The sequence below is a fragment of the Thalia democratica genome, chromosome 9, assembly GCF_965202585.1.
Source record: "Thalia democratica chromosome 9, ktThaDemo2.hap1.1, whole genome shotgun sequence".
NCBI classification, from domain to species: Eukaryota; Metazoa; Chordata; class Thaliacea; order Salpida; family Salpidae; genus Thalia; species Thalia democratica.
This window is the reverse complement of record NC_139173.1, coordinates 10912162-10939974: the sequence shown is the minus strand read 5'-3', so window position 1 is coordinate 10939974 and position 27813 is coordinate 10912162. Positions and strand designations below refer to the sequence as shown.

General features: G+C 23.9%; 1 protein-coding gene across 1 annotated transcript; it reads left to right on the top strand.

Moving 5' to 3' along the window:
* Positions 1-1308: 1308 nt before the first annotated feature.
* On the top strand, positions 1309-27813 carry LOC145844808 (phosphatidylinositol 3,4,5-trisphosphate 3-phosphatase TPTE2-like). The gene is made up of 15 exons (XM_082952229.1): positions 1309-1384; positions 2758-2863; positions 3294-3503; positions 4318-4555; positions 4956-5118; positions 5913-5994; positions 6284-6434; positions 7903-8089; positions 9122-9219; positions 9436-9531; positions 9912-10066; positions 17031-17195; positions 21021-21157; positions 22091-22174; positions 27572-27813. Exons 1-15 carry the CDS (start codon positions 1309-1311, stop codon positions 27811-27813), a joined length of 2190 nt encoding a protein of 729 aa, XP_082808355.1.

Here is a 27813-nt window from a genome sequence, read left to right as displayed (position 1 = left end):
CTATGTTTTTTTTTATAATACTTAATTTAATAAAAGCATATTCTAATTCATTCATAGTTGATCAAAAACTGCTTATTTATTGTCCTATAAATCTGTTTTAGCTGATAAAACAAAATTTCCATGTTATTTACTTTACTAGTGTATAAATATTTAATTTTTAATTCGTGTATAGTTTAGTAAACAACTTTATTTTATAGCTTGTATTTAGTTATAAATGTAAGTAGTAACTTATATTTTAAAATGGTTTTCACAATATGTTAAGGTTTTAATCGTATTTTACTAAAGCTTGAAGTTTTATTTAAATCTAATTAAGTAAGTAGTTTATAGTTATCTTTAATTAGTAAACTTTATGAACTTTTACTTATTTAATAGTTTCTAGTTACCTAAATACTCCAATTAAAGACAAGATAATGAACAATAAAAAACACTAAAAATGAATTAGAAAAGCTTTTATCCTAACATTTGAAAAAATCTAAATAACTTAAACAAATAATTGTTTTAAAATATGATTGAAATTGTGTTTTAAAAGTAGTTTTATTTGACGAAGTTTTTTGAAAGTTGGTCAAGAGTAAAGATTTTAGTTTGTTTTAAAATGTTTTTTGTTTAAAAAACGTAAAACTGACTAAAAAACACTTAAATTTTTTCTTAATAGAACAGTTTTTAACTAATCTGATAAAGCTTAAACTCTTGGTTTAATTTAAATTCATTTTACAAAGTTGAAAGCATAACAAAGATTACTTGTTATATTCTGTTTTTTTTCTGTATTAAATGCAAAGCAAACTAAAGAATTTACTTAAAATATTTTTATAAGATTCAACAAAAATATTTTTTTTTTAAAAGCAATGTTACCGAAACTGTACGCAATTGTGTTAAAAATTTAAATGTTAACATATTTCAAAAATTAGCGTAGAAAATTTGTAGGTAGTAAAACTACTTTTAAACTATTATAATGTTATTCTATTTGTTTATAATATATTTGTAGGTTCTTGATAAGTTAAATAGTTTTTATTATTATCTGCAATACAACAGTATGATTAGCTACTTAGTGTTAATCAAGTAAATTACTCTACTTTAAACTTTTATTAAAATAAACATTATTCAAAGTTTTCTATTGTTTTAAATCTAATATGTTAAAAAATTTTATTTATTAAAAACTTAAAAAATTGATGAAGTACTAGCTCAAAAGGTCAACTTGTAGACAACAAGTGCACTCAGTTTTAACATTATGCAAAAACTTAATATATAGTTATTTATGTTGTTTATAAATCAAAACATTTTACGTAGATTGGCAGTGTAGATATTTGAAATATGACAACTGATGGATCCGCCATACTGAATGTTAGTTTTGAAAATCGAAATAATAGTAACGGATCGGTTAATGATGGTTTGTTTAAAGATTTATTTTTTATTTTTAACCTATAGTTTCATTAATTTGACTTTAATTAAAATAAAAGATCTGTTTTCTACTTGAAACTTTAAATCAATCAGTTCAAGCACATTTTTTATTCATGTTATGAAGTTTTATTGTATTGATTATTATTTTTGTATGAAAATAACACAAATAAATTGCAAAATTTAAAATTTAAAATCAGTTTATAGGGTTACTTTCTGACAAAAATACTATTAAAATTATTATCGTGTAGTACACTCATCTGTAGAATTATGCTCATCTAATTTCTTTTAACAGCATTTAAGTATACGCACATGTAGACATTAACTTATAATTTAAACTACTTAAGGGCTTAATAATATTACACTTTATAACTATTATTTATTTAAGACTTTAATTTTTAAATTTAGTTTAAGAAGTCGTAAAGTACAGTTATTAGAATTTTTTTTCTGTTTACAGTATTTATTTTTAAATATCTGAACACCTTGGTTTAAATTTTAGCATTTTATACTTTGAAAATATTTTAAAAAGAACATCTATATTTTGAGTAAAAAGTAAAACAATCATTTAGAATAAGTTTAAAAATCTTGTAAAAATTTTTAATTGTTGCATTAATAGTTATATCAAATTTAATACTGCCTGTGTATTACCTACTTTATATCTTTTAATTATTTTTGTCTAACTTTAAATAGTATTTCTTTAAATTTATTCTATTTCTAAAAGATAATATTTTTTTAGTTTATTTTGATTTAAGCGTCATTTAAATATTAATTGCGTACTTTTGTAGAAGATATCATGATAACTAAATGTTATTTATTAGCTTTTACTCTTTAATTTTAATGATTAATTAGTTTAAGTTTAGTATAATATTTATATTAGCAATACATATATTAAGTACTTTCTTTTAACAAGATCAAAAAATTTTACTCAAATAATCAAGTTTAAAAAACAAACAAAAGAATATTTTATCTAAACAATATAAGAACGTTTACTAAATAGCTTAAACTACAAGTTTGATTACATAAATATAAACGTACACTTATACACAATTTAATTTAACTAATTTTATTTATCACCAAACTGTAATTAACTAAACACATTGAGTTTACCCATTTAGGTTTTGTTTTTTTTTTTTTCTATAGATTGTTTAAACTAACTACTTTACTTTAAACTTCAGGTTTTTTTTTTCCTTTATCGGAAATAATATAAGAACTATTGACATCTTTGTGCGTAAATGTTTTCTGCCCTGTTGCTAAGAAAAAATCTATTGTACTTGCATAGTAATAAAAAAAAGAAGTAACATTAGTCTGCTTTTTCAACTACTATATAAAAGATGCTAAACTTAATAAAGACTTTACTGTTTTTAGATATTGAACAGAAGAACGTAAATTTTTCAAATAAAATTTCATCCCAATGGAACTTAGACCCAATAGACAATGGAAGAGAAAGATATAATGCTGAAACTAAATACGAGTTAGTTTTTCAAGTTGTGTAGGACTTAAACTATTAAAATCTCTAAAATAAAACTTTGGTTTTTTACAAAAAAATAATAAATCTTCGTATAATGAGAAAAAAACTAAAAACAAACAAAAAATGATAAATTAAGTCTAGTACATTATAAAGCTATAAACAGCACTGTTTTATTAAAAAATGAATAACATGTATATACTTATATTTATTACGTTTTTCTAATTGAAATTTTACTAGTATTGAAATAAAATACCGTAAATGTACTTACATAGTTCTTAATTTTTTAATTTTTTGCATAATGTACCACGTATAGATGATTAATATGTTAATTTTTTGTTAACAAAAATTTAAGCATCTAGTTTGAATGATTTTTTTTTAAAAGCTTATAAAATACTAAAATCTTAATTAAAACGCCTAACTTGTTATATCACAGACATTACCAGTTTCTGGTGAAAAACCAAGTGGACAGTTTTCGATGGATGCTCGGAATAGTCATATTGATCGTCATTGACATACTTCTGATGATAATCGACCTCTCCACTTCTAACGGAGACCCGAAAAAAGTTGCTGCTTTCGATGCTCTTTCCTTGACTTTTTGCTGCATTTTCCTGTGCGACGTCGGCCTGAGAATTTTCGCTTACGGGTATTTGATTGCTTTGAACTTTAAAGTAAATATTGAAATATGTGTTTATAATTCAAATATAAATTTTTTAACTTTAATAACGAACGAGCATTTTCTTAGAACCTTTTGCGAGAAAATAAAAGCCTTTGAAAAAATAAAAGATATGGTTTTGAGTAATAAGATAAGACACGATTGTAAAGAAGGACTTTTATAAATAATAACCGATCTATACAAAAAACATTATTTTATGCATTTAAACAAGGTTTGAGAGACGTGTAAACAAGTATCTATATTATGTTTAACTCTACCATATAAATAAAAATAAATTGAACTAATATTAAATTAGTTAAAATAAGTATTTTTTAGATAAAACACATTTTAGTACACCATAAAACTAACAACAAAGCTAATAAACATCAATGTAAAATAAGAAGAATTTTTACTAAAAAATTAAAGATTTACATTTTTTAGGTAAATATTGATAACTCTACTTCCTTTTTTAAAGTAAACATCAAAGTTTAATTTTTTTTTAGTGGTTTTGCTTTCAATTAAAGAGTTATAGATTAACGAGTTTTAAACTTTTTTGATATATCTAAAATACTACTTTGCTTGAAGAAATCTTTAAATTGTAAGAAGTTTAATGTACAAACTTTTGATAAAACTTAATACTCTCAAATGTATAACCAAACTCAAATGTATAATTTATAGCAATTTAAAACAGTAAAATGAATTTTTTTTCGATAGTTTAAAAAAGTATTTAATTTAATAAGCTAGAGAGATGTTATTTTTTACTTTATTGTAATTTACAAAACAGTTTAAGACTAGTACATTTCAGGTACAAAAAGTACTTCAGCTTAAAGTGGGAAATCATAGACTTCAGCGTGGTCATCGCGACGTTCATTATTACGATCGCCTACGTCACAATCGACAACCAGAGTCTGCAACAGTACGGCAGTATCGTGGTAGTCGTGCGAGCATTGCGCGCTGCAAGAATTTTGAGAATTTTCTCCAAAAAAGAACAGTTCAAGAAGCAGGGAAGAAAAATAATTTCGCAAAACAAAAGGAGATACAATGTTTGTTTAATATTTTTTGAAGTACTATTTTTTTAATAGTCTTATACTTAATACAATATAAGTGAATCTGTTTTTCAAGTTTTATGATTTGTTCGTTTGTGTTTATAAAGAAATGTAATTAGAGTTACAAAATTAATAAAAAACTATGAAGTTAAAATAGCAATACAGATAACACCAATATAAACTCGTTAGACTTATACAAATAACAATACAAACAACTATTTAACTTTTTTCTTGGCTAATGACGAACTACTTTTAAATAATTATTAACAAAATGTAAATTTAACACTTTTTATTTTAAATATATGTGTCTAAACTTTACTTTAAAACATATTAGTAACTATCAATTGAAATTACTAATTATTAATGGTAATTTTAAAAAAGATGCTGTTTGTTTTAGAAAGACGGTTTCGATTTGGATCTGACGTACATCACCGACCGAGTCATAGCCATGTCTTTTCCAAGCACAGGAACTCAACAACTGTACAGGAACCCGATAAACGAGGTGGCAAGATTCTTCAAAACGAAGCACCCGAGCCACTTTAGAATTTACAATCTTTGTAGTGAGTCAAGCTGTTTAAAATTCATTAACTCAAACTATAAATACTTTAAAACAAGTAAAAAAATGTTTATGTTTTCTCAATGGATGATTTATAGAAATGTACACTTTCTACGTTTTTTGTTAAAAGTGTTTTTAAATATAGCAAAAAACAATAATTTAAGGTTTGTTTTTGATAGATAAACACATTTTTATACAATTAGCGAAGTTCAATCATATAAAACGACAAATAAATGTTTTAATTATAAACTATAAATTTGAATTATCTGCTTAAATATTTCACTAGACTGTTGAAATATGTAAAACCAAACTTAAAGGTTAACAACAATAGACACAAATGGTAAATGATGTTTAAAAATTAACCTTATCATATCTCTATCTTTTGGTTATGTTATTTGAAAACTTTTATCTTCTTACTTTTATATTTAATAAAAATCTAAATATTGTGAACTTAAATTTAGTAACATATGATGTAACATTTTTTTAAACGATTAAACCATTGACGAAATTTTGTAATAATTCAAAAAAATGAATATTTAAGTTACTTAAAAGTGTTTTTGTTTATCTTCAAGTATTTTTAAACATACCTTTTTTCAATATAAATTTTTGTTGTTGCTTAAACGTTTATATCAATCCTTTTAATCAAAAAAAGTTTTAAAATTTTATTTATTTCTAAACACTTTAAAAGTAATTTCGTAAAAGTAAAACTGTGTTATAGTAAAACTTTTTTTTAAAGATTTTATTTATTTTCTGAAATGATTTAAGAACCTCCTAAACTGATTGTTTTTTAAATTAAAGGCGAACGTGGTTATGATGAGACTAAATTTGACAACAAAGTTTATCGAGTTTATATTGATGACCATAACGTACCCACGCTCAAGTAAGTATTTGATCAAACTTTTGATGGTTATTATGAAAAGTTTACTCAATATATCAATGTTTAAGCAATTGTTTTTTGATTTATCAAAGCAAGTTATGAAAACAAAGTTTTTGCTATTAAGTAATCTGCCGCAGCCCGAAAACTAAAAATAAGTACTAGCAGTTATCAAGTATATGACTAACTTTCATAGTTTTGTAAAAGTAACCAGCTTTCAACCAACTAAATTTAAATAAATATAATGAATAAGAAATCTAACACAATATTTTATTACTTTGCTCACATATTTTAGTGATATGTTCAAGTTTGTGAACGATGTGAATACGTGGATGAATGCGGATGATTCAAACGTGGTTGCGATACACTGCAAAGGGGGCAAGGGCAGAACTGGTACCATGATATGTACCTGGTTGATTGAGTGTGGGCAGTTTAGTGAGGCAAAAGTTAGTTGACTAGCATTTAATAAAAAATTGAGTTTTTGTGCTATGTTTTGACAATTTTTTTTGTTTTTTGATAGTGTCTTTTAAAACAAGTTTTGCTTAGCTTACGTTAAATTTTTGAAACTAAATTAAAACTGCATGTTAAAAAATTTCTAAAACCTATAGCGAGTTATCTAAATTGTTTAACACAATTTAATATTAAAAAAAAAAGTTTTTCTTTTGTTTTAAAACTTGAAATATATATTAAGTTAAAGAAAGTGTTTTATCTTAACCTACATCTTTAAACTGTAAGACTAATAAAATCATTTGTAAGGTCAATTCCTTGTAAATTAAACTAGTTTTAAGCATGGTACTTGACTTTTTTTTTAGTATTGTAAAAAATAAAGTATTAAGTGAATTTTAATTTACATCGAAAAAAAAAAAGCGTTAAGATAAACATACTATTAGCAGTATATACAGCAAATAGTTGTTACAGAACTTTAACTTATACAATTGATTAAAAAATTAAAATAGAAAAATCTTAGCTGTTGTTTTTTATAATTGGTTTAATACTTTTTACATAAAAAATACAATTAGGTTTGTATTTAGTAGTGTAACACAAAACTTATCTTGTAAAAGCAATGCGGTACAAGTTTTTTTATCTTAACGGCAGTAATTTTGTATAGCTTTTAGTAAAGGTTATCGTAGGTTTTTATCGAAATTTAAATGGTTTTTAGTAAAACTTTTTACTAAAATGTTTTAGTTTAATTTTCATATCTTATGATAAATTTTACTTTTAAACAGTTCTATGAAAACTAGTATTAAAATATTTTTTAAGTTTTAATTTTAGTAATTTTAAATGTTTGACGTTTTTATACGACTTTTACTTTAAACTATAACTTTGCATATTGTTGTATACAGATAACTAAAATTCTTAACATTTATTTAATGGTTTTGAAAATCAAGTTTTTGTTTAATTTGCTTTAAAATAAATAAAGTAAGTTTAAACTATCACCATAAAATTTTTGACATGTAAAGTCATGGTTTATTGGTGTATTGTTTGAGTTTTGATCTAGTTAATGATATCCTATAGACAATACATACATGATATTTTATTGAATGCTGAAATTTTATAGATAAAAACCAGGTTGATATCAAGTAAATCACTCATGATTTTTTACAAAATTTTTAAATAAAACTCAAAAAGTAGTTACAAAAAGCCAACTAAAAACTAGTGAGATAAGATGAATAAACTCTGTTTTTTTTGTGACTATTTGCAATTTATAACCTACAGATATTCGTCGTGCAGAAATTTATATGCTTTAAATATTACTCAAAATATATTCTAATACAAAATGGCTTAATGTTATAAACCAGTATACATTTAAAATTATAATACACATAAATAAAACATTAAAAATTAATTAATTTTGATCACAACAATTTATGTTTTTTCTAAAAACTGGATTTTATATCTGAATATTTTTAAAAGGAATGCTTAGAATATTTTGGAAAGCGGAGGACTGACTTAGAAGTGGGTGAAACCTTCCAGGGGGTGGAAACAGCGTCTCAGATTAGGTACGTGGGTTACTATGAACAAATAAAAAAGGTTTACTATGGAAGTCTGCCACCCCCGATGGAGTTGCAAATCAAAGAAATTGAAATTACTTCTATCGCAGGTTTTTTTTTTCGATTTATGTACCACATATTACTTTTATTATTTTAGTTTCCAAAAAAAAACAATTAAAGTTGTCAAAATTAGCAAAAGAGATTATTTGTTACATTTTTTTTCAGAAAGTTAATTTTATAAAAAAAATTCGCTAAATGTACTTGTTTATGATTAACCTATGTATACTTACTTTGTTTAAAAAAAATGTTATTGTAGCTTTATTAGTAAATAAAACAATTAATCAGGATTAAAATACCGACTAAATTGACTCAAACTATGAAAATAAACGAAACAGACAACTTGAATCATCTTAATTTGTTACATTAGTAATGCTTTCCCTTCTACTAGCTTGTCACTTTAATCGTTATGATAAGCTTTAGAACAGCGAAACAATTACAATTTATTCAGCTGAACAAATCATCCGAAAAGTATTGTAATTGATACTTGAAAACGTTTTGTATTGTTTATTCAAAACTCCAATAAATACTAACATATACTTCATTTGATTCGAAATAAAACTTTAAGCAACGATAAATTAATACAAACTGTTTTTGGTTTTACAAGGAACTCGAATGTTTAAAAAAAATTTAACTTTTATATACAGTGTTAAGGTTTTGCAATTTTTTATTAAAAAAGTTCAATCTTAAACAAGTTTAATGTTCTTTTTTTCAACGCAAAACATGGTTGTCTTGTCAATTTTTTTTAGCTTAGTTTTAAAAATAGTAAACAGTCTTTACTAATTAAAAGAAAGTTAAGTAATTTTACACGCATTTTCCTGTATCTTTTAAACTATAAAAACTTTTAACCTAAAAAAGAAAACTTATTTAATTGTTTATAAAATTCTTATCAATTTTTTTCATAAAGTTTACATAATATTATCCTTAAAAACCTAGCGATTGTTGAAATAACTCACTATTTCGTGCTTATAAAGTAATATTGTTTCAAATTTACTTCACTTGGTAGTGTCACCACTGTGAAACGGTAGTTTTGAATTAAATCAAGTTGTTTAGTTGTGCTATGAAACTATAAAACTTTTTAAAAGGTGTTGGAGATGGCAATGGCAGCGACTTGACCATGGAAATTATAATGAACAAAACAGTAGCTGCGTCGTACACATTTAACAACACATCAACTTGCGAGGTAAAATTGTTTAATCAACTGTTTACTTAAAGTAATCAAACCCTTTAAGTATCAATTAATATCAGCCGTGTTTATTATTCTTTTAAATAGTTTTAAGTCAAGAAAGTCAAGTAGGATTAGTAAAGAAGTATACATAATAGCATGCTCTTAATATACAACTTACATGAAACTGTTGGTAAAAGACTAGTTTTTAATATTTCACATTTTTGCTTACAGCTCAAGTATGATAGAGGATTGAATAAAATTTCAGTAGAACTCGACAAGAGTCCTATTTTAAAAGATGACGTGAAAATTAGATTTACTTCTACAAACGTTAGTTGATTTAATAGTTAAGCTTTACATAACAAAAAATATAGTTATAATAAATTTAACTTTAATTACTTTAAGTTTTAAGCAACAGCTTTTGTTACGAAATTTTAAGTTCAATCAAAAGGTTTTGAGTTTTATAAAAGTTAAGATGTATATGATAATTTAAAAATATTTCAAGTTCTAACGTTTGGACTTTATTTTTAGTTCATATTAAATAATAGAGTATTATAAATCGATACAAAGTTTTATTCAAACTTACACTAGTTATTACTTCAACAAATACAAGTAGATCAATCAAAACAAATTTCTGATAACACTTTGAAAAACTGTTTGCTGTTTATTGTTTTATGTCATACAAAACCTATCATTTGTCTTTCTTTCAGAAAAATTTGCCCAAAGGATATGATCAGTGTCCGTTTTACTTTTGGTTCAACACGCGTTTCGTGAAAGACGGGCAGCTAGTGTTAACTAGAGCGGAACTTGATAACCCACACAAACCGAAAACATGGCACATTTTTAAAGAAGACTTTACAATATGGTTGCATTTTAGAAAAATTATGTAAAAAGTTTGTTTTCTTACCGATCATGCTTTTTTAATAAAAAACTAAATGATTAAAAGTATTGTTAAGTGTATCAAAAAAAAAAACTATATAAAAATTAAATTATATAAAAAACCGAAAAAAAGTTTTATTGCTATAATATTTAATTTTGTAAATTTTCTAATTAGTTTTTAATTTGCTAACTAGTTTTTAATTTCTACAAAATTTAAGTTTTTATGATTTAAGTTTTTAAATCATAGTCTATTTATTATTGATGGTAATCTTGCACTATTAAAAAACATGTATAACTTTACTATTTCCATGACTAATGCCTTTAAAACCTGTACTTTTTTTTCTAAATAAAAAAGTTATTTTGTTTGTTTTATACAATTTTTTTAAAATTAACTTGAAAGCTTTACAGAAACATAAACTCTCTTTAAAATTTTGGGGTGGTACTTAGTTTACTTTAGCTTAAAAAAACTATATTTTTATAAAATAATCTAATTAAACTACAAAGAAAAGAAAACATTTTAATTAAAAATAGTACATAATTGGATTGTTTTTTTTTGTTTTTTAACTATTTATATTGCATTTTAGAATAAGCAATTTTATTTTTATAGATTAATTTTTCTACATCTCATGGTAAGCATTTTGTTTGTTGTCGATTAAAACTAAAAAAACTCTTTTAGGAGACATACTTTGATAAATAGTTTGAATTAACTTAACCATTTTTTAGTAAAATAATCTTGAATAAGAAAAAAAAAACTAAACCTACTACTTAACAAACAAGAATTAGAAATAATTTTAGCATAAGTGCATCATCTAACTAGCCAACTTTTGCATTTTGTAAACAATTTTAAAACTTGTTTAGTGACTTATAAACTTAGAAGTTTTCGTTTACTTAAAAACCTAAAAAAAATACTTTAAAAAAGGAAAGCTTGTATTTTCAACTTTTATTATTATCATTATGTTGAAAAATATTTATTCTGACCAAAAGATATCTAACAAGGCAACTTTATATTACAGATATTTAGTTGTAATATATTGTTCTTTTAATTTAAACTATTAACTGAGTTTTTTTTTTTTTCCGTTTTCTTACTTTTTTCAAAAAAGTGTTTGAACTATGGAATACTTATAGTTGTTTTTATTGCAATCTGTTTCTTAATATATATTGTTTCACAAATAAATTCAAAGTATAAAATTGTAAGGCTTTTATGTTTCAAAGTATATATTTTTAACTTGGACACAAATTGTTCTTAAATATTTCTTTAAAAATGTAAATTTGAAAATAACACTTTAATTTATTTAGTTAGATTTTTTATAAAGTTTTTATTGCAATCTAGTTTTGAAAAAAAACAGATTTTTTTACCCCAAAGGTTTAAAATGTTTTTTATCAAAGTAAATTTTTTTGTTGCAACTTTTCTATTGTATTCTGAAATTTGAAAACTGGTATAATTTTAAACACTGCCGTGTTAGAAAACGTTAACTTAAAAAAAAACTAGAACTAAAATTAAAGTATTTTGTCTTTATAATTAGCTAAAAAACAGAACATTTATTGTATATATTCAATTGTAGTTGTTTTTTATTATTAGATATTACTACACATTGAAAAGAAACGTTTACGAAATCAAACGTTCATGAGTAGCTGATGAATTTCTTAAAATCAATTGTTACAATACTAAAGGTGCTATATTAAAAAGTTTACCAAATTTTAAACAAATTATTTTTTCAATTAAAATCTATTTCATTTAGATCTATTACATTCATAATACAAATCTAAGACTTAATTTAGGACCATGTCTTAAATTTTCAATTTATGACTTTAATCTTAATTTTAACAAGCTTTATAACTTATTCAGAAAAATTGTTCTTACTTAACTTTAGTACTAGTTTTTTTTGCTCTTTTTAGTTCCTGAAAAAGTATATAAATAGAATAACATAGTTTTTCTTTTTGACAAACAGTATAAAAAAGTTGAAGTTCAGTCGAAGTTTAAACTTTCACAATTATTAATTAAAGTAAACCCATGTAAAAAATACTTAAGCTACAAACATACAGCTTTAAAAAAAAGTAGAAAGTAAATTCTACGGTTTAAGAGTTAGTCCAAAATGTATGTTTAAAAAAATTGCATTCTACAACTGAAGTTTGAGAAAAAATCTAAACAATCTAATATATTGGTTTAAACTTTATAGTTATAAGGACGTTCGTGCAATCGGAAGTAAATTTTACATTACAACGCTTTTAATACACTTTGTACCATGCTTTTTATTGTACACAGTACTGTGAAAAAAACTAACTACGACAATGGTTTTTATAATATAGTCACATAAAAAAGAAAATATCATTAGTATCATCGAGAGTCAGAGTATATAAAGTAAGTTTACAGTGTGAAATTTATTTACAATTAATTTTTTGGTTTTTTAGCTCTGTTGAAATGAAAAGAGTAGCATATATATATATATATATATAATTTGTTTTAACTTAAATAAAAAAGTTTTTAAATTAAAGTAAAAGTACATATGGTTATTATGGAAAAAAACTGCTTAAACAATCTACACTACATATTTAAACTTTAAGCTCAAATACAGTTTATATATTAACATAATGAATTAGTAATTTCCTCGTGTTTTAAGAAACAGTTATATAAATAAAGACTACTAATTATTCTACATTTTTTAACAGTTTGCTGAACAGAAGTAAACAAATTCTTTGTTTTACTTATTTAAAACATGAATATATACTATGAAAACTTTAAAGGTACAATACTTTATAAGTACTGATTTAAAAAATCTAAATTTAATTATTTAGTTATATCTTTAGTCGTATAGAGCTAAACACACTTAGAAGCAAATTTCTAACAATTACAAAATAGTATCCAAAAGTTTTATTTTGAAACTTCCTTTACGGTTTATTTTGATTTTTTAAAAGTTTTCTGACAGCATTAAACAATTTCATCGTTTTGTGTACAACACATTAAAAGTCAATAAACAAAAACAGAATATAAAGTAGTTTCTATGTCTAATTGGGATTAAACTTTTCATCGTTTTTATTAATAAAAACGATTATATATTTATTGTTAGAACATGTACACTTTTGTAATGATTAATGAACATTGCTAAATAAAAAATTTACTTATGTATACTTAAGTAAAAATAAGTTAAGACGAACATCATTTATACATATGATTAAGAAATGTTTGGTACTAGCATGTTACCTTAACTTTATTATTAGAAAGACAGTTAATATAAACAGTTATCGTAACATTGGGTTTAAAGCTAGTATTTTAAAGTAAATTTTAAAATAACAAACACTTAAAAATGAAATACAACTAATTAGGTGAACGTGAATAAAACAAGCTGGAAAGTTTTTAGATAGTACTCCTTCAAAATTCCAGTATCATATTCAAACTTTGATTTAACTTGAAGAAAAATAAAAGAGTGTTAACAAAAGTATTTTACTTAAAACACTTTTTTAAATAAAATTCAATCATTGAAAATATAAAAGGACGTTAAGCTTAAAATATTCAGAAAAGCAAGGTCTATCGGGAAATCAAAACAACATGTAATGCTACACTCTAATCAACTAATGCGTTTTCGAAGTCTGTAAAATTAATAATACACCTTATAAAAGAACACGAAAGGTTTTTTGTTCCCTAAAATAGCTTTGAAAAAATAAAATAAAAGTCAAAACTTGTTGACGGTTTTCTAAGCTATTGATAGTAAATAATAAAAATAAAGTAATACCTTATATACAAAAAAATCGGCGAAATTTTGCAGAAACATGGATTTTTGTAAGCCATGAGACAAGTTCAAATTTTACAAAAGGGTTGAAATCCTAATCCGGACGAAGCCAGTCTCAGTCTACCTAAAGCTTGTGGTCTGATGATCAAATTGGTATGGCCAATCCTTTTGTTTACTTTATATTCAATTCATTAGAGATTTATGTTGTATTTTATACTTGCTCTGCTATGTTATAAGTTATAAAGTAATATGAATATAAACCAAAAATAACTAGTACACTTTTTATCAATGTTCATTGTATGTTGAAACTACGAGTAAATTTTTTTTATAATTAGTACTATTTTGACATATATAACCAATGTTTTCATAAAAAGTTGTTGTATTCGTTTTTCGAATGACTTTTTAAGATATGTTTTAAAAATATACACTCTGTAAAAATTAAACATTTTAACAAGTATAAAAAGGCATTTATTGCAGTAAAGTAGTATTTTTCTCAACTTAATTTTCACAAACATAATGTAAGAAAAACTAGAGTTTTGAGATAATTTTATTTTTTAATAGTCTTCAATATAACTGTTGAACTTAGACTAATGTTTTTATAAAACAAAACAGCTTTAATGTTGAAAAAACAATGAGTTTTAGACCAATTCTATCTTGTTCGTTAAGTTTTTTGTTTAAAATATTTTCAAGTTTCAATACTACAATTTATAACAGTTATGTTAACAAAATTTAAAATTTGTTTAGAATAAATGCGACACATCTTTGATTATCGCTTGCTAGCGACCATATGAAATTTTAAGTATTTAACAAATCGCTCTTTTCTTTTAAATTGTCAAATGTTAACTTTATAAACGTACCTACAACTTTGAATATTTTCAAGTTCAACAACTTTTACAGACAATAAATCAAAAAAGTTTCTCTAAGTTTTAGAAGATAAATCAGCCTGGTGAGTGCGGTATAGAAAGTAGTTTAAATTTTATTTATTTAAATAAAAGTAAATCATTAAATAATAAAAACTTCTTTATAAAATAAAGTTATTTTTATAAACAAAAATTAAATTTAGAATGTTTCGGTGCGTTTTATAAATCTACATAACTTGTAATGAATTTAGAAACTCACACTCAAAAAAGACGTACACTGAGCATTACATTTATTTCTTTATGTTTTTATAAAAAGTATAAAAAAACTGAAAAGCTATTGTACATCTTTTATGAAATGAACTAAAACTTTTGTAATACACGTTTGTATTTTTTTGAATGTAATATAACTTATATGTAAATAAAATGATACCATAAAAAGTTATTAAATCATCCTAGTAATACTGAGTATTTTTGTTTTATCTGTAGTATTGTTTTATAATTCTGTAAAGTGTTACCCCATCTGTCAAAAGTTCTGCAGATTTGTAACTTTGCTCTTTTTTGTATTATCTATCGATTATGCAGTCTTCAGAAATGCAAAACTAACCATTCAAGCAAAACTATATTCTCATATTGAGACACAGTCGATTCGAACGTGCTTACAGTCAGAAAGAATCAGCAAAGCAAATATTTTAAAAACTTCATAGATATTTATGTAAAAATCTTCGGATTTCAAATTATACAATTTAAGATGTTTGAAACATTATTTTCAGAGTAAAACTTATACGAACTTCAATAAAAGAAAAAGAAAGTTTTTGCTATTTCGATGTATCGATAAGCTTTTTCAAATGTCACAGTAAAAAGGCTTCAAAACTAAAACATACTTCATTTCAAAAATAAATTTTTATTTAGTAGTTACATAACGTTTTTTTTCTACAATAAAATTTGTAAAAGACTGTCTCAAAAAGTCTAGTCTAAGAACTTGGTGTACGTAAAAACCTTTCGGTTATCGAGTCTTACATAACATTATTATATAAAGCTGTATATGTAGTATAACTTAATTTAATAAATATAAATTATACAGTATATTCTTTTATTGCACCGACATATGTTTCTGTGTGTTAACGGATTAACACACTTCAACTGGGTTCTGTAAAAAAATTAATACTGTAAAAGAAAAGAATAGAAGCTAAGGTATGTGTATACATGTGTGGTGTAAACATACGTCGGTGCAATAAAAGAAGATACTGTATAATTTGTATTTATTATATATTCCAGTGAACTTGTTTCACTAGGATCTTTTGTTAACAAACACTTAAATTTATATTTTGAACAGTTATAACTTATATTATAAAAACAAATTATACAGCAATCTTCCTTTATTGTACCAACATATGTTTCTGTGTGTTGATAAATCAACATTTTTTTATAACTATTATTCATAACTTAATTTATGGAGCTAAACGTTTATGATTTTAAATCAATTCTAATAAAACTTCTCATATATTTTTTTTACCAAGTCTAAAATAATTACTTTTTAAGTTTTTTGAATCATGAGAGGAAAATAAGTAAAAAAAGGATTAGCTGTTTATTCTGTTACACGAGTTTATTAAAATACTCAGTGACTAAAAACTTTATTCGTTTAACTATACCAAGTTATTTCTTTATATATATCTTTTTTTGAGTATAAATACTTCGTGTTTGTTTCAAAAAGACTAATAATTATATACAAAATCTCAAAATAAATACACATTCAAATTGAAAATATAAAATTGATAAAGGTTATATTTATAAATATCCAAACTGAAAAAAAAAACGTTATTTCCATAATTTACTTAGTATAACTTAAAAAAAAAGGGGAAGTAAAAAAATCTTATTCTTTTTAAAAACTTAAAAATGTTTGAAACAGCTACAGTAAGGGAAATACAAAAAATTATACGACAAAAGTAAAATATATTTTTTATCAAAAGTCAATAGAATAATGGTACTAATGTATCAATAATAATATGTAGATTAATATTTAGTAGGAATTTCGTACGTTTTATTTAAAATATCAAATTTTTTAATTACATTATCAAAATATTTTTTTTTCCTTAAGCCTATGAACAAAAAAAAAGTCCAATCAGAACAGCAAAAAAATTTAACACTATTACATTTAAAAAACATGTTTTATTTTAGTTGCAAGTTTAAACAGCTTACACAACAACACAAACTTGAAGTATTTTTCGGTGAAAAATAGTTTACGCAAAACAAAAATTTCCAAAAGATAAATTTTTAGAAGAGAAATCGCTGAATAAAAAAAGAACAGAGAATGAACTTTAAAAGCCATTAGCTTGTTTTTATTTCACGTATTTACGGCTTCAGACAGTGAGATCATGACGAACAGAACTTTCAACTACAGTTCTTTGGACGAATGGAACACTAATGTTGTACAGGTTGATGACAGGTGGTATGACCTCATCGCCACTCTTGTGTTTATGATTGGACTGCCCGCTTTAACATGCAACTTCTGCATTCTTTTATTTTACAAAAAGTTAGTGAAGGTTAAATTATCAGTAAAACATTAAAGTTAGTGAAAATATAAAGTTGTCAAGCTTGTTTTTATAAGGATAAAATAGATAAACTGTGTTATAACTCAGTGAATCGAAAGATAAAATTTAAGTAAAAATTACTATAGAAGAAGTCTTTTTTTGAAATAGTAGGTGTTTTAAAATACGTTTAACACAATATCCAAAGTAAAAGAAACGTACAATTTTTCTCTTGATTTCATTAGACTAACAACTTAACACAAAAAATTTGATTAAAAATTAAATTATGTAGCACACTGAGAGATCTAGCATAAACATATATATTTTTTATTGAACGATAATAAGCGCTCAAAAAGTTTGGTCTAAGGACCTGGTGCACAAAGGAACCTTTCGGTTATCGAATATTACGTTAATAAAGAAAAGAAAATGAAGACAAGTGATATTTGTGTTAACAACTTTACTTATTTTAACATTTAAAACAGAAACTTTTAAAATATTATTAACTTTGAAAAAAAAAAACTTGAACTGTATATATTGTCTTTAAAAATTTTTCTATTGGTAGAGTGTTTCATTGCAAATAAAATATTGCAGTAAAAGATTATATATAATATAAACAAAAACATTATACTTTAAATTTCTTACAATTTTTCAGCGGTTATACCAACTATTAACGCAAATAAACACTTTATTAAAAATATTTTTTTATATCTAACTAATTTTATTACAAAAAACTAAAAAATGAAAGTCCTTTATTTATAAAAATTGATAATACAAGTTTTTTGAAATGTTGTTTTACTTTTGTTATTTTATTTTAAAGCTTAAATTATTTTAAATTAAATATATTGACTGTGAAATCACGGTTGTTGGTTTTCTTTGCTTTTGTTAGAAGTAGATCACGCTAACTTTTTTAAATAAATAAAAATATTATGCAGAGCGAAAACTAAACCAAATATTACCAAAAATTTTAAACTTTTCAGTTTAAAAATTTGAAATAATATTCAGATGTAAAATTTTAAAGTATTTTAAGCAATGTTATTTATAAGGTTTTTTTTCTCTAATGAGTTCTTGCAATGATACGGATTAAGTTGTATTTTACTAGTATTTAAAACATAAAATATAGATATAAACTAACAAAAAAAAACCTGCTGAAAAATTCATTTAGCTTTTAGACTATTTTTTTTACAGCGAAAGTAATTTTCGCCACACTTTGATAACATTAGCATATTTTTAGTAAAACTATTTTTTGTTCCTAGTTAACCTTTTTTAAGCTTGAATTCTCCTCAAGCACTACTAAAACAAGTAACTTATTTTTTTTTTCAATCCTAGAAAAGTTTAAGCTTCATCAGATTTAGTTTATTTATGCTACTACCTAAATTTTCTATATGTTCAAAAATGTTTTTGTTTCAGAGTTACAATAATAGACTTTTAATTATATTAAGAATCTTTAGTTTTTTATTTAAGCTGAAGAAAAACAGAAGACAAGTTTTTTTTGTATGTTTGTATGGCTCACAAAAATTACTACAAATATCACGCGAAAGTTTGTTTCAAGACAAAAAAGTATATATAGCATTTTTGATATTCGTAAACACAAGGCAAAACAAATGTTTTTTTTTTGAGAAGTTATCAGCTGTTTTTGTTTATTTTTGTTTTGTTGTTGATGTTTTTCCAATTAATAGAAAAACCTTCTTTGCGTAGTTATAAAACTGTAACCTGTTTATAAACTACTTTGATTAAATTAAGCTAAGTGCTCTTTTAATTAAGTAAAGTGTCACCCGTTTCCTTTTTTTTCTACTATAAATTATTTATTAAGGTTTCTCAGAAAAATACTAACTTTATATAAACATCCACGCTTTCAACTATAAGAAAAAGTTTCGAAAATTGGTCAACACTAAGCTAGTGTTGTGTAATGTTTATAAACGAAAGTGGTTCTCTTTATTTTTATAAACTTTACATAGTAAAATTTGTTGTTCATAGTTATTTTATGCACACGTGAATTAGTGGTATAATTTATTTCAAATAAACAACAATCATTATATTATAACTACTTTTAAATTGAAAATATAAACTATGTTTAAAATTAGCAAGAAACAACTGTTTCAAAAAAATATCAGATGCTTAGTAACTAATTAAAAACTAATTAAAGTCTAAACCACTAATATATTTTCTATATGGTACGTTATAAAAAAAGCTCATAACAAACAAAGCTTAAGAAGCAGAAATTAGAAACGGTTGTATGTAAAAAATCTTATAAATTTTTAATTGTTTTTATTTAAAATGTAGTCGAATTTATGTTGAAAAACTTTTAAGGTTTCTAGGTGTATTACATACATTAACTTAACAATTTTTAAGAAGTATAGTTGTTTTCATATTTAGTTAAAAAAAACAGGTTTAATTTAGAACTAATTGATCCAAAAAGACTGAATGCATAAAAAGTTTAATAAGTTTAGCTACAGTTTCTTTATCTTTATAAAAAAATTTAATCAACCATTAAAGTTTTATAAATAAATAAAAAAATTAAAAAAGAGCTGCGTTAATTTACCAGAGGTTTTATGCTTAAATTTTATTATGTATATAAAAACGTACAAAAGTTCGATTGATTTATTTTGACGTAATACATCATATTTTATGATTAATCTTTACAGAATAGTTAAATTAAAATTTATTTTACAATTTTTTATTGTTTACAACTATTGTAAAATCAAAACAGTATGAAACCTAGAACGTTTTCAAATTAAATAATTATGAAAACTGTTGCTTTTAATAGGTCGTTAGAAAATATCATTTCAAAAAAGTCATTTTTTTCTTATTTTAAGTAAAACTTTAAAACAACCATTTAAGTTTGTTTAAAGTAATTAGTATGGTAAAATGATACACATAAAATAAACTATGTTTTAAATAAAGCTCTTAAAATTTCTTAAAAACAGCGGAAGTTATGTTATATGTTATTTAAAAGCTTATCAACTTCAAACGATTTAGTAGAAACGGATATTTATTAAATTTGCTCTAATAACGCAATTTAAAAGCATTAAATTTATGATTTAAAACTTAAAATACCTTGAAAACTCTTAGTAAAGCTGCCGAAAATTTAAAATAACCCTTCAAAAGTTTTTAGACATAACTTGATTTCTGTGCATTTTATTTAAACTAAGGTCCAGTTTTACATAATTTAGAATAGTTAATGCAGAACTAATCGGTTAAAAAAACTTTATTTTTTCTCACACTCCAAACTTAGTTATAAAAGAACAAGTAAATATACAATTATAGCTAATTTTTGTTCTATTGCATAGATTTATAAATGCTGTAACAAGTCATTTTTTTCGCTACTTTTCAATTGTATAAAAATAATAGTTTTTATAATTATAGATATTTAAATATTTACATACTTTTTAACCTTTAACACTTTTGAAAAACAAATATATTGTACTGTAGTCTACTGATTTTTGTTTAATTACAATATTACTCTCAGTTCAAACTAATTTAAATTTTAGCAAGTTAATCTTTTTTAAAGTTTTAATTTACAAAGTTTGAGGTACTTAAACTTTTCACTGAAAGTACAATAAAAGTTGTAAACTTTTTTAAACAGTTTGTAGACATTAGTTTATTTTATATTATAGCTAACAAGTCTTTTAAACAGAAGTAAAAATTTTTATACTCATAATGTTTTTTTCTGTGAAAAAAAAGTCTAAAAGTACAGTGCTCAGCAAAATTCTAATAAAACACCACTTAAAATTACATAACACTAGAAAGCGACTCGTCACTGAATGACGCATGTTCTGAACTACGTCTGCGGTGTTTTGACTCCAGTGATTGAAATACAATAAAAATTTCAGAATATTTTACAAAAGACCATCACGCCTCTTGAACATGCCCCTTCTATCGCTCACAATAGCCGACATGGGCATCTGTATTCATTTTCCGCTCATCCTGTATTCGTGTGTGCAGAGAAGGTGGAAGTTGGGAAAGCATGGTTCGTGCTTTTAAATAATAAAACAAAAAAACATCATCGGTAAGCATGATCAATAAAAAAATGTAACAGCTTTGTCTACAACTCCTATGCTTAAGAACAAAACATACTTATTAGTGCTCTAACGGTACGGGTAGTAGTGTGTTTTCTGCTTGTAATATTAATTTGCTATTTAATAATCAATTATACCGCTGTTGTTCTTATACGTCAATCGAATGCACGTAGTTTTGAACATTGGTAACATCGTCTTTGTTACTATTTTTACTTTTTAATTTTAATTTCTCATAATTGAATTTTGATAGTTTGTTTTTTACATTTAAAAAGAACTATATTTAGTCCTTTAAAATGTTAGGGTTTACAAGACTATGTTTTGTTTACATAAATTTTCTTAATCTTAAAGCTAACATTTTATCACCTTAATTAGAGCTTTCAAACTTCGGATAAAGGTCTATTTATTATAAGTTTTTTATAAATTTTGTAACATTAAACCGTTTAAAAAAGCAGCCTTTTTTCAATTATGTATTTTGTTTTGGTTTTTAGTTCTTAAATTAATTAGTATTTATCAAACTTAAACTTATGTAAATTTTCTAACTGTGTAACTAAACTACCAAAGAAACATCGTAAACTTAAACGTTTTAGTACCTTAAAATAACATTTTTGCTTTTTTTAAGTTACTTAATGTTTTTCATCTTGAATGTTTAGTTATATATAACTTGTTTCATAAAGTTATTAGAACACTTTTACATTCATTTAGAAATTAAGTTTAGATTTACCCTGTTAGTTTTTTTTCTTAAACTGTTTTACATGAAAGCTAAAAAAATTAGGGCAACTATGTTGTTCATTATATTATATTATAACTACAGCAAATACTAAAAAATCTAAAACGTTTTATTAAACTAAATTGACATCTCAATGTAAAAATGTTACAAATCACAGCATGCTTCTACGTCGCATTTGTGGACTCGATATTCGCGTATTCACAAATATTCACCTTGACCACGATAGCAATTGAAAGAAAAAGTGCAGTTAAACACTACAGCACGTACCAACCACGAATGGCTACGTATTATAAAAACACAACAATCGTTTGGATGCTATCGTAAGTATGTTAACTTATTAATGATTACATACTTTGTAATAAAGCTAATAATGAAAAATATTCATCGTAGAATTTATAAAAGTATTTGTTTTTAATTTTATTAGATATATAAATTATTTATTTTTAATTATCACGTTTTTAATTATTTTTAATTTTAATGACGGAATAGATTTTAATAACAGAATAATTTATATATATATGTCCTGGACAAGACGTTAAAAGGTATCCAAGTCGTGTGCAACTCCATAACCGAAATATTTTTTCGCGTACCAGGTCCTAAGACCAAATATTTTAAGCGGTTTTTTTTCGTTTAAGAAACAAAACATATATATAAAGTTCTGATTTTCAAATTTACCTAACATGCTTGAAATTAAGTTTAAATCTTTATTTTACAACTATTTTTAAACATAAAAACTACTAAAATTAGTTAGTTTTTAAACTTTATTGTAACTGATTTAAAGTTTAGAATAATATAATCCATATGAAGAGGGTAGTTATGTTTTATGTTTAAAAAAGTTAAAAGTTATCCTAAAACAACGGTAGAACAAATGGGTGTGTAATAAAAAATAACAGATGACTAATCTCATTTATGGTAATTAAGTTACTAAAAACGTGCAAAATATAATCCGCTCAGTTTATTTAATAACTTAGCTAGACAAACTTAAAACAACGATAGTGCAAAAAATCATAATATAACCTTTTTATAATGTATATTAGATGTTAGAATTACAAATTATTCTGGACCCTGTAAATATGTTTATATTAATTTTTATCATACTGTTCTGTTACTGTTTATGTTCAGTTTCTATATATTTGTATGTAATCGTAAAAAAAACACATTTAAACACAATCATTTCATATATGTTTAAATCTTCTATACAACCATGTTTATGTTAATGCTTTGTACTCTTCCGAACTTTTTTTTTAAGTGACACATAAAAACGTTGATAATTTTACTAAATAAGTACTGAAAAAGTAAATTTTGTTCAAAAGCGGATTATTTATTTTGGTCTTTTATTTATAACTTCGTTTGTAACTAAACTTTAGATGTTTTTGTAAGCATACAATTCTAGTTTAAAGTGTTTTATTTAAAGAACACATCTTGTTGTATAAAAACAATCTCATATACTTGATATATAAATAATAATTGTATAAATCATAACTAACTATGACTTAGTAGTTTCAAAATATTTTCAATTACTTTTATTACTGCCGTAACGTACATTTTAGATGAATTTTAATTAACTGTTTTTTTTTTGTTTTGTTTTCTAGAATTCCTTGAAGAAGATATAATGTTTTTTTCTTTCCAAATCTAAACATCCAGGTCTAATTGTTTTACTCTATTTAAATGTTTTGTATTACTTTTGTATAGTTTATACTTATTTTCCTGTGTTTATTATAAGTTTTTAGTATGTAAAAGATCATAGTATACATGTTTCTTTCATTTTTACATTAGGGAATTAGGTGCATTGCGTCGAAACTTAGTAGGAAACAAAGTTATACAAACATCACTTAATATTGTGTATTTTCTCAACGTTAATCGATTACTTTACCAAGAACAAGATTTTTTGAACAAATAATTTATTGTATCGTGTGGCAGTAATAGAAATTTTACAAATAACAAATAAAAACTATAAAATTCAATAGTATTAATAGACTATTGGCTTCCGATGAGTCGCTAATATTAGCAAAGTTATGTTATAGTAAAGTAATCTTTGAATTAGTTTAAAAAAACTACATTACTATTTTTAATTAAGTAGTTGGTTTTTTAACAATTTTAAAGTTTATAAAAACGCTTAACTTTATATTTTATATATTTTACTGCATTGAAGTTTTAAGTTAATTAAGTTATAGTTTTATATTTTTGGTTTTATGTAACAAAAAGTTTAGAAAATGGTCGTACAAACAATTTTGTTCAAGTAAATAATTTCTAATTGTTATATACTTAGAAGTTTTACATGTATTATTTTTAGATTTCTCTTGTACTAAAATAAATTGTTAAATAATCACATAATCGAGTAAACAGTTAAAAACTTTTGAACATATTTTTGCAATCAAAAAAGACACCTCTAAGTTAAACACTAATTAAATAAATTTGTATTGCTTCAGTAAAATTGTTATCACAAGACATGGAAAAGTTTTAATGTTTGAATACTGTTTTGTTTTAATTTTCTCAACAACACGATAGCAATTTTTTTTAATAATAAAAAAAAAAAAATTAAAATATAAACTGGTTTAAGAATCCTTTGTTTTCTTAATTTTAAGATAAAAGCTAGTTAAATTTTAATACTGTTGTAATTAATTTTTGTTTTAGTTAATTATTATTATTTTAATTGAGTAATTCAGTTTTGTTTTAAATATTAGACTATCTTAATGTTTTTATTTTAGCTTTGGTTTTTATGTCAAGTACATTATTTTTTGCTTTTTTGGCAAATGCTTTATTAAATACCGCTCAACACTTTACCAAATAGTTTAGTTTTAATAAAAAGTATATAAAATACCGATTTGTATTTACGTCAAAAAATCTGTAATTCTCAAAAAAGTTTAGCCTGGAATTACTCAGATGCAAAAGTATTTCGATTTTTATATGTTCATTTACTTGGCAGGGGATCAATTTTGTATTTTAGCAGCTATTTTAAATGTTAAAAACAGCTTAACATAAAATTTACAGTTGAATTTGTTTTATTGCTAAGTCTGATAAAAATTAAAAATTATTTATTTTCTTCTTATAAATAATAATTTATGAACTTCACCACACGACCAACAACAACAAGTTGTATGAAAACAATATTTTAAAAATCCAGAAAAACCTGACTTTTAGTAAATATAAATTGTAAAAGGTGTAAATTTTTAGATAAGTAAATATTTCAAACGTTATTTTAAATAGAAAAAATTACTAAGTTATAAACATTTAAATTTATGCTCAAAAATATTTTTCATATTAAATATATAAATGAAAGAACTAAACTACTTATTTTCTAGTATAGATTTAAAATTAATCGCTTACAACTAAAGTTGGTTTCTGCTAGTAATACTTTTTTTAAAGTTAAACTTCTTTATTTGAAATCTTCTAAGAAAGTTATTAGTTTTTTTGCTAAACATTCAAACATATTTTTATATGTTACTTTTGTGAGATTTATAAAAAAAATAAAAAAGAATCACAATAATGTTAATTAAGTAATTCAAATTTACATACATAGTTTATTGAACGACAAAAAATACGCTCAAGATATTTGGTCCTAGGACCTGGTGCACGAAAACCTTTCGGTTATCGAGTCGCACACCACGGATTCCTTTTAATGTCTTGTCCAGGACAGTTAATAGATCAAAATCTAATACTTTTAATAATTTTTACTAAACTTGCTATACTTTTGGTAAAAATAATTTTCTTGCATTGTACTTCAACAAACAATTTTTGTTAAAACAAAATTAAAAACTTTGCTCTAAAATTTCAGATATTTTAGAACTTTCTTTGGCTAGTTTTAAAAGTAGCTCCTTTTAAACGTTACATAAGCTATATTTCAAAAACAACTATTTATTAAGCTTAACTTTTCAATTAACAGTTAAGTTTTTTTTCTTTGTTTATCGTTTTCAATCAATAAAAATACAAACTAAAAAAAACTTTTTTTACTTTAAGCGATTATGTACTTCTATTCGATAATAAATTGGTTACTTTTTTTAGCCTCTAAACTTAGTTTTATTTTCAGAATACTTGTGAGTTCATTTCCTTATTTCGGGTTTGGTTCATTTTTTCTTGATGGGCTCGGTGTGAGCTGTACTTTTAACTACTTGGATAGAAGCATCAAAAACCATATTTTTGTTTACACTATTATTTCTTTTGGATTTGTAAGTAAGTTTCAAAGTATAAAATTATTACAAGCATTTCAACCAAATTTTTAGAGAACTTAATATCAAAAACTATTGTCTAATGAACTACTTTTTACTTTTAATTTTTTGGATTCATATTATTACCATTCGTATTTGTCTGTATTAGATTTATTTAGCATTACTTTTAATTTTTTTATGTTGTCTTCCTTTTAAATTACATTTAGGAAAATATTTGAACTGACTTTTTTGTTATACATTACCTAAAAAACAAGCATATATAAACACGGGTAGATAAAATAAATAAACTCTTAAGCACAGACTCTAATAATTGTTCTAATATACATTTTTTATTTCTTCACCTCAAATTTATGTTTACGTTTTTATAGTTCAGGGGTCGGTACACTATAGCACGCAAATTATTTTACTAATAAAATTGTAGAAATATTTAAAAAAATAGTTGAGTTTATTATTTATAATTTACAATTTCGTTATGGTGTAATTGTACTTGTGAAATATGGCTTATTCTTTTATATTTTAATAAAATTATAGTGCTAAACTTATAACATTATTTTGGAAAATGGTTTCACAAAAAAACATTGTCTTGAGAAAGCTATGATTATCAATGGTTTATTATATTTATCTGTCCTTTAATCTTTATAAAGTGCTGTTGACCCCTATTATAAACCTTAATTAGTATTTTTTTTAAATCTTTGGCCAAAATTTAAAGGTTTTTAATCGTTTTCATTAGTAATATTAATAACAAAACTAAAAATAAAATGAAATATCTATTGTTCTAACTCTTACATCTCTAAAAATTCTAACCCTAACAAAAGATAAGATTAGTTAAATAATTTTAGCTACTGAAACAGAAAAAAAACCAAGAGTTTTGGTGGGTTTTAACGAGTAATATCGTTGAAGTAAATTTTTATTTGCTAAGTAACTTATTTGGAGTACATACAAATTTTGTAAGAAAAATAGTGCGAATACTTAACGTTTTTATTGAAGTTCTTTATATACTTTTTAGTATACCTTTATCAACTACTACTTTATACAACTAAGCTTAAGAATATTATATCAACTTAGATATAAATTTATGAATATTTATTTCTTACTAAATTCCAATTAAAGTGCAAAGTATGTGTCGTTATTTTTTATACAAAAATTGTATTTAGTTTTTTGCAAAGGTTAACTTTGCAAGCATCAAAATGCTTCAATCATTTTCTTTACTGGTAATGAAATAGTGTACTGAAAATAAATAACAATTCCTGTAGTACAAAAACAAAATCAATTTATTAGCTTTTTTTACCATTTTTTTATAATTTAGCAAGTAAATCATCAACACAGCTTGTATAGAGCATTTAAGTATTTATGGACTTGTTTGGAAATATATTTTCTAAATTTCAATTGTTGTTTTGTTTACAACAAAACTCTAAACACAGTATTGTGTACAGCAGTTACAACTTCAGCTTACAACCTTTATATTTTCACAGTTCCTGTAGCAATCATCACATACTGCCACCTCGACACCTTGTCCATGATAAGAAGGCGACGCAAGACAGGGTTGAGCTACAATCCAAGTTCGCCTCGTTTCAGTTGCAGCATGAGGGAGTCGCTGCTTCTCAGAGAGATAGCGGTCATCAGAGCCACTATCTGGGCGGTGGTCAGTTTCGCCGTTGCCTGGACTCCGTACGTTGTTCTGGTCTTGTGCGGTCTTTACGGCATGGTTTGTTAA

Bases quoted from the DNA above. Each gene is read 5' to 3' on its own strand.
- LOC145844808 (XM_082952229.1), top strand. From the start codon at position 1,309: ATGACAACTGATGGATCCGCCATACTGAATGTTAGTTTTGAAAATCGA. The intron at 9,532-9,911 runs GTTAGTTGATTT...TCTTTCTTTCAG, and splicing joins TTAGATTTACTTCTACAAAC to AAAAATTTGCCCAAAGGATA. The intron at 21,158-22,090 runs GTTCGTGCTTTT...TACAAATCACAG, and splicing joins GTGGAAGTTGGGAAAGCATG to CATGCTTCTACGTCGCATTT.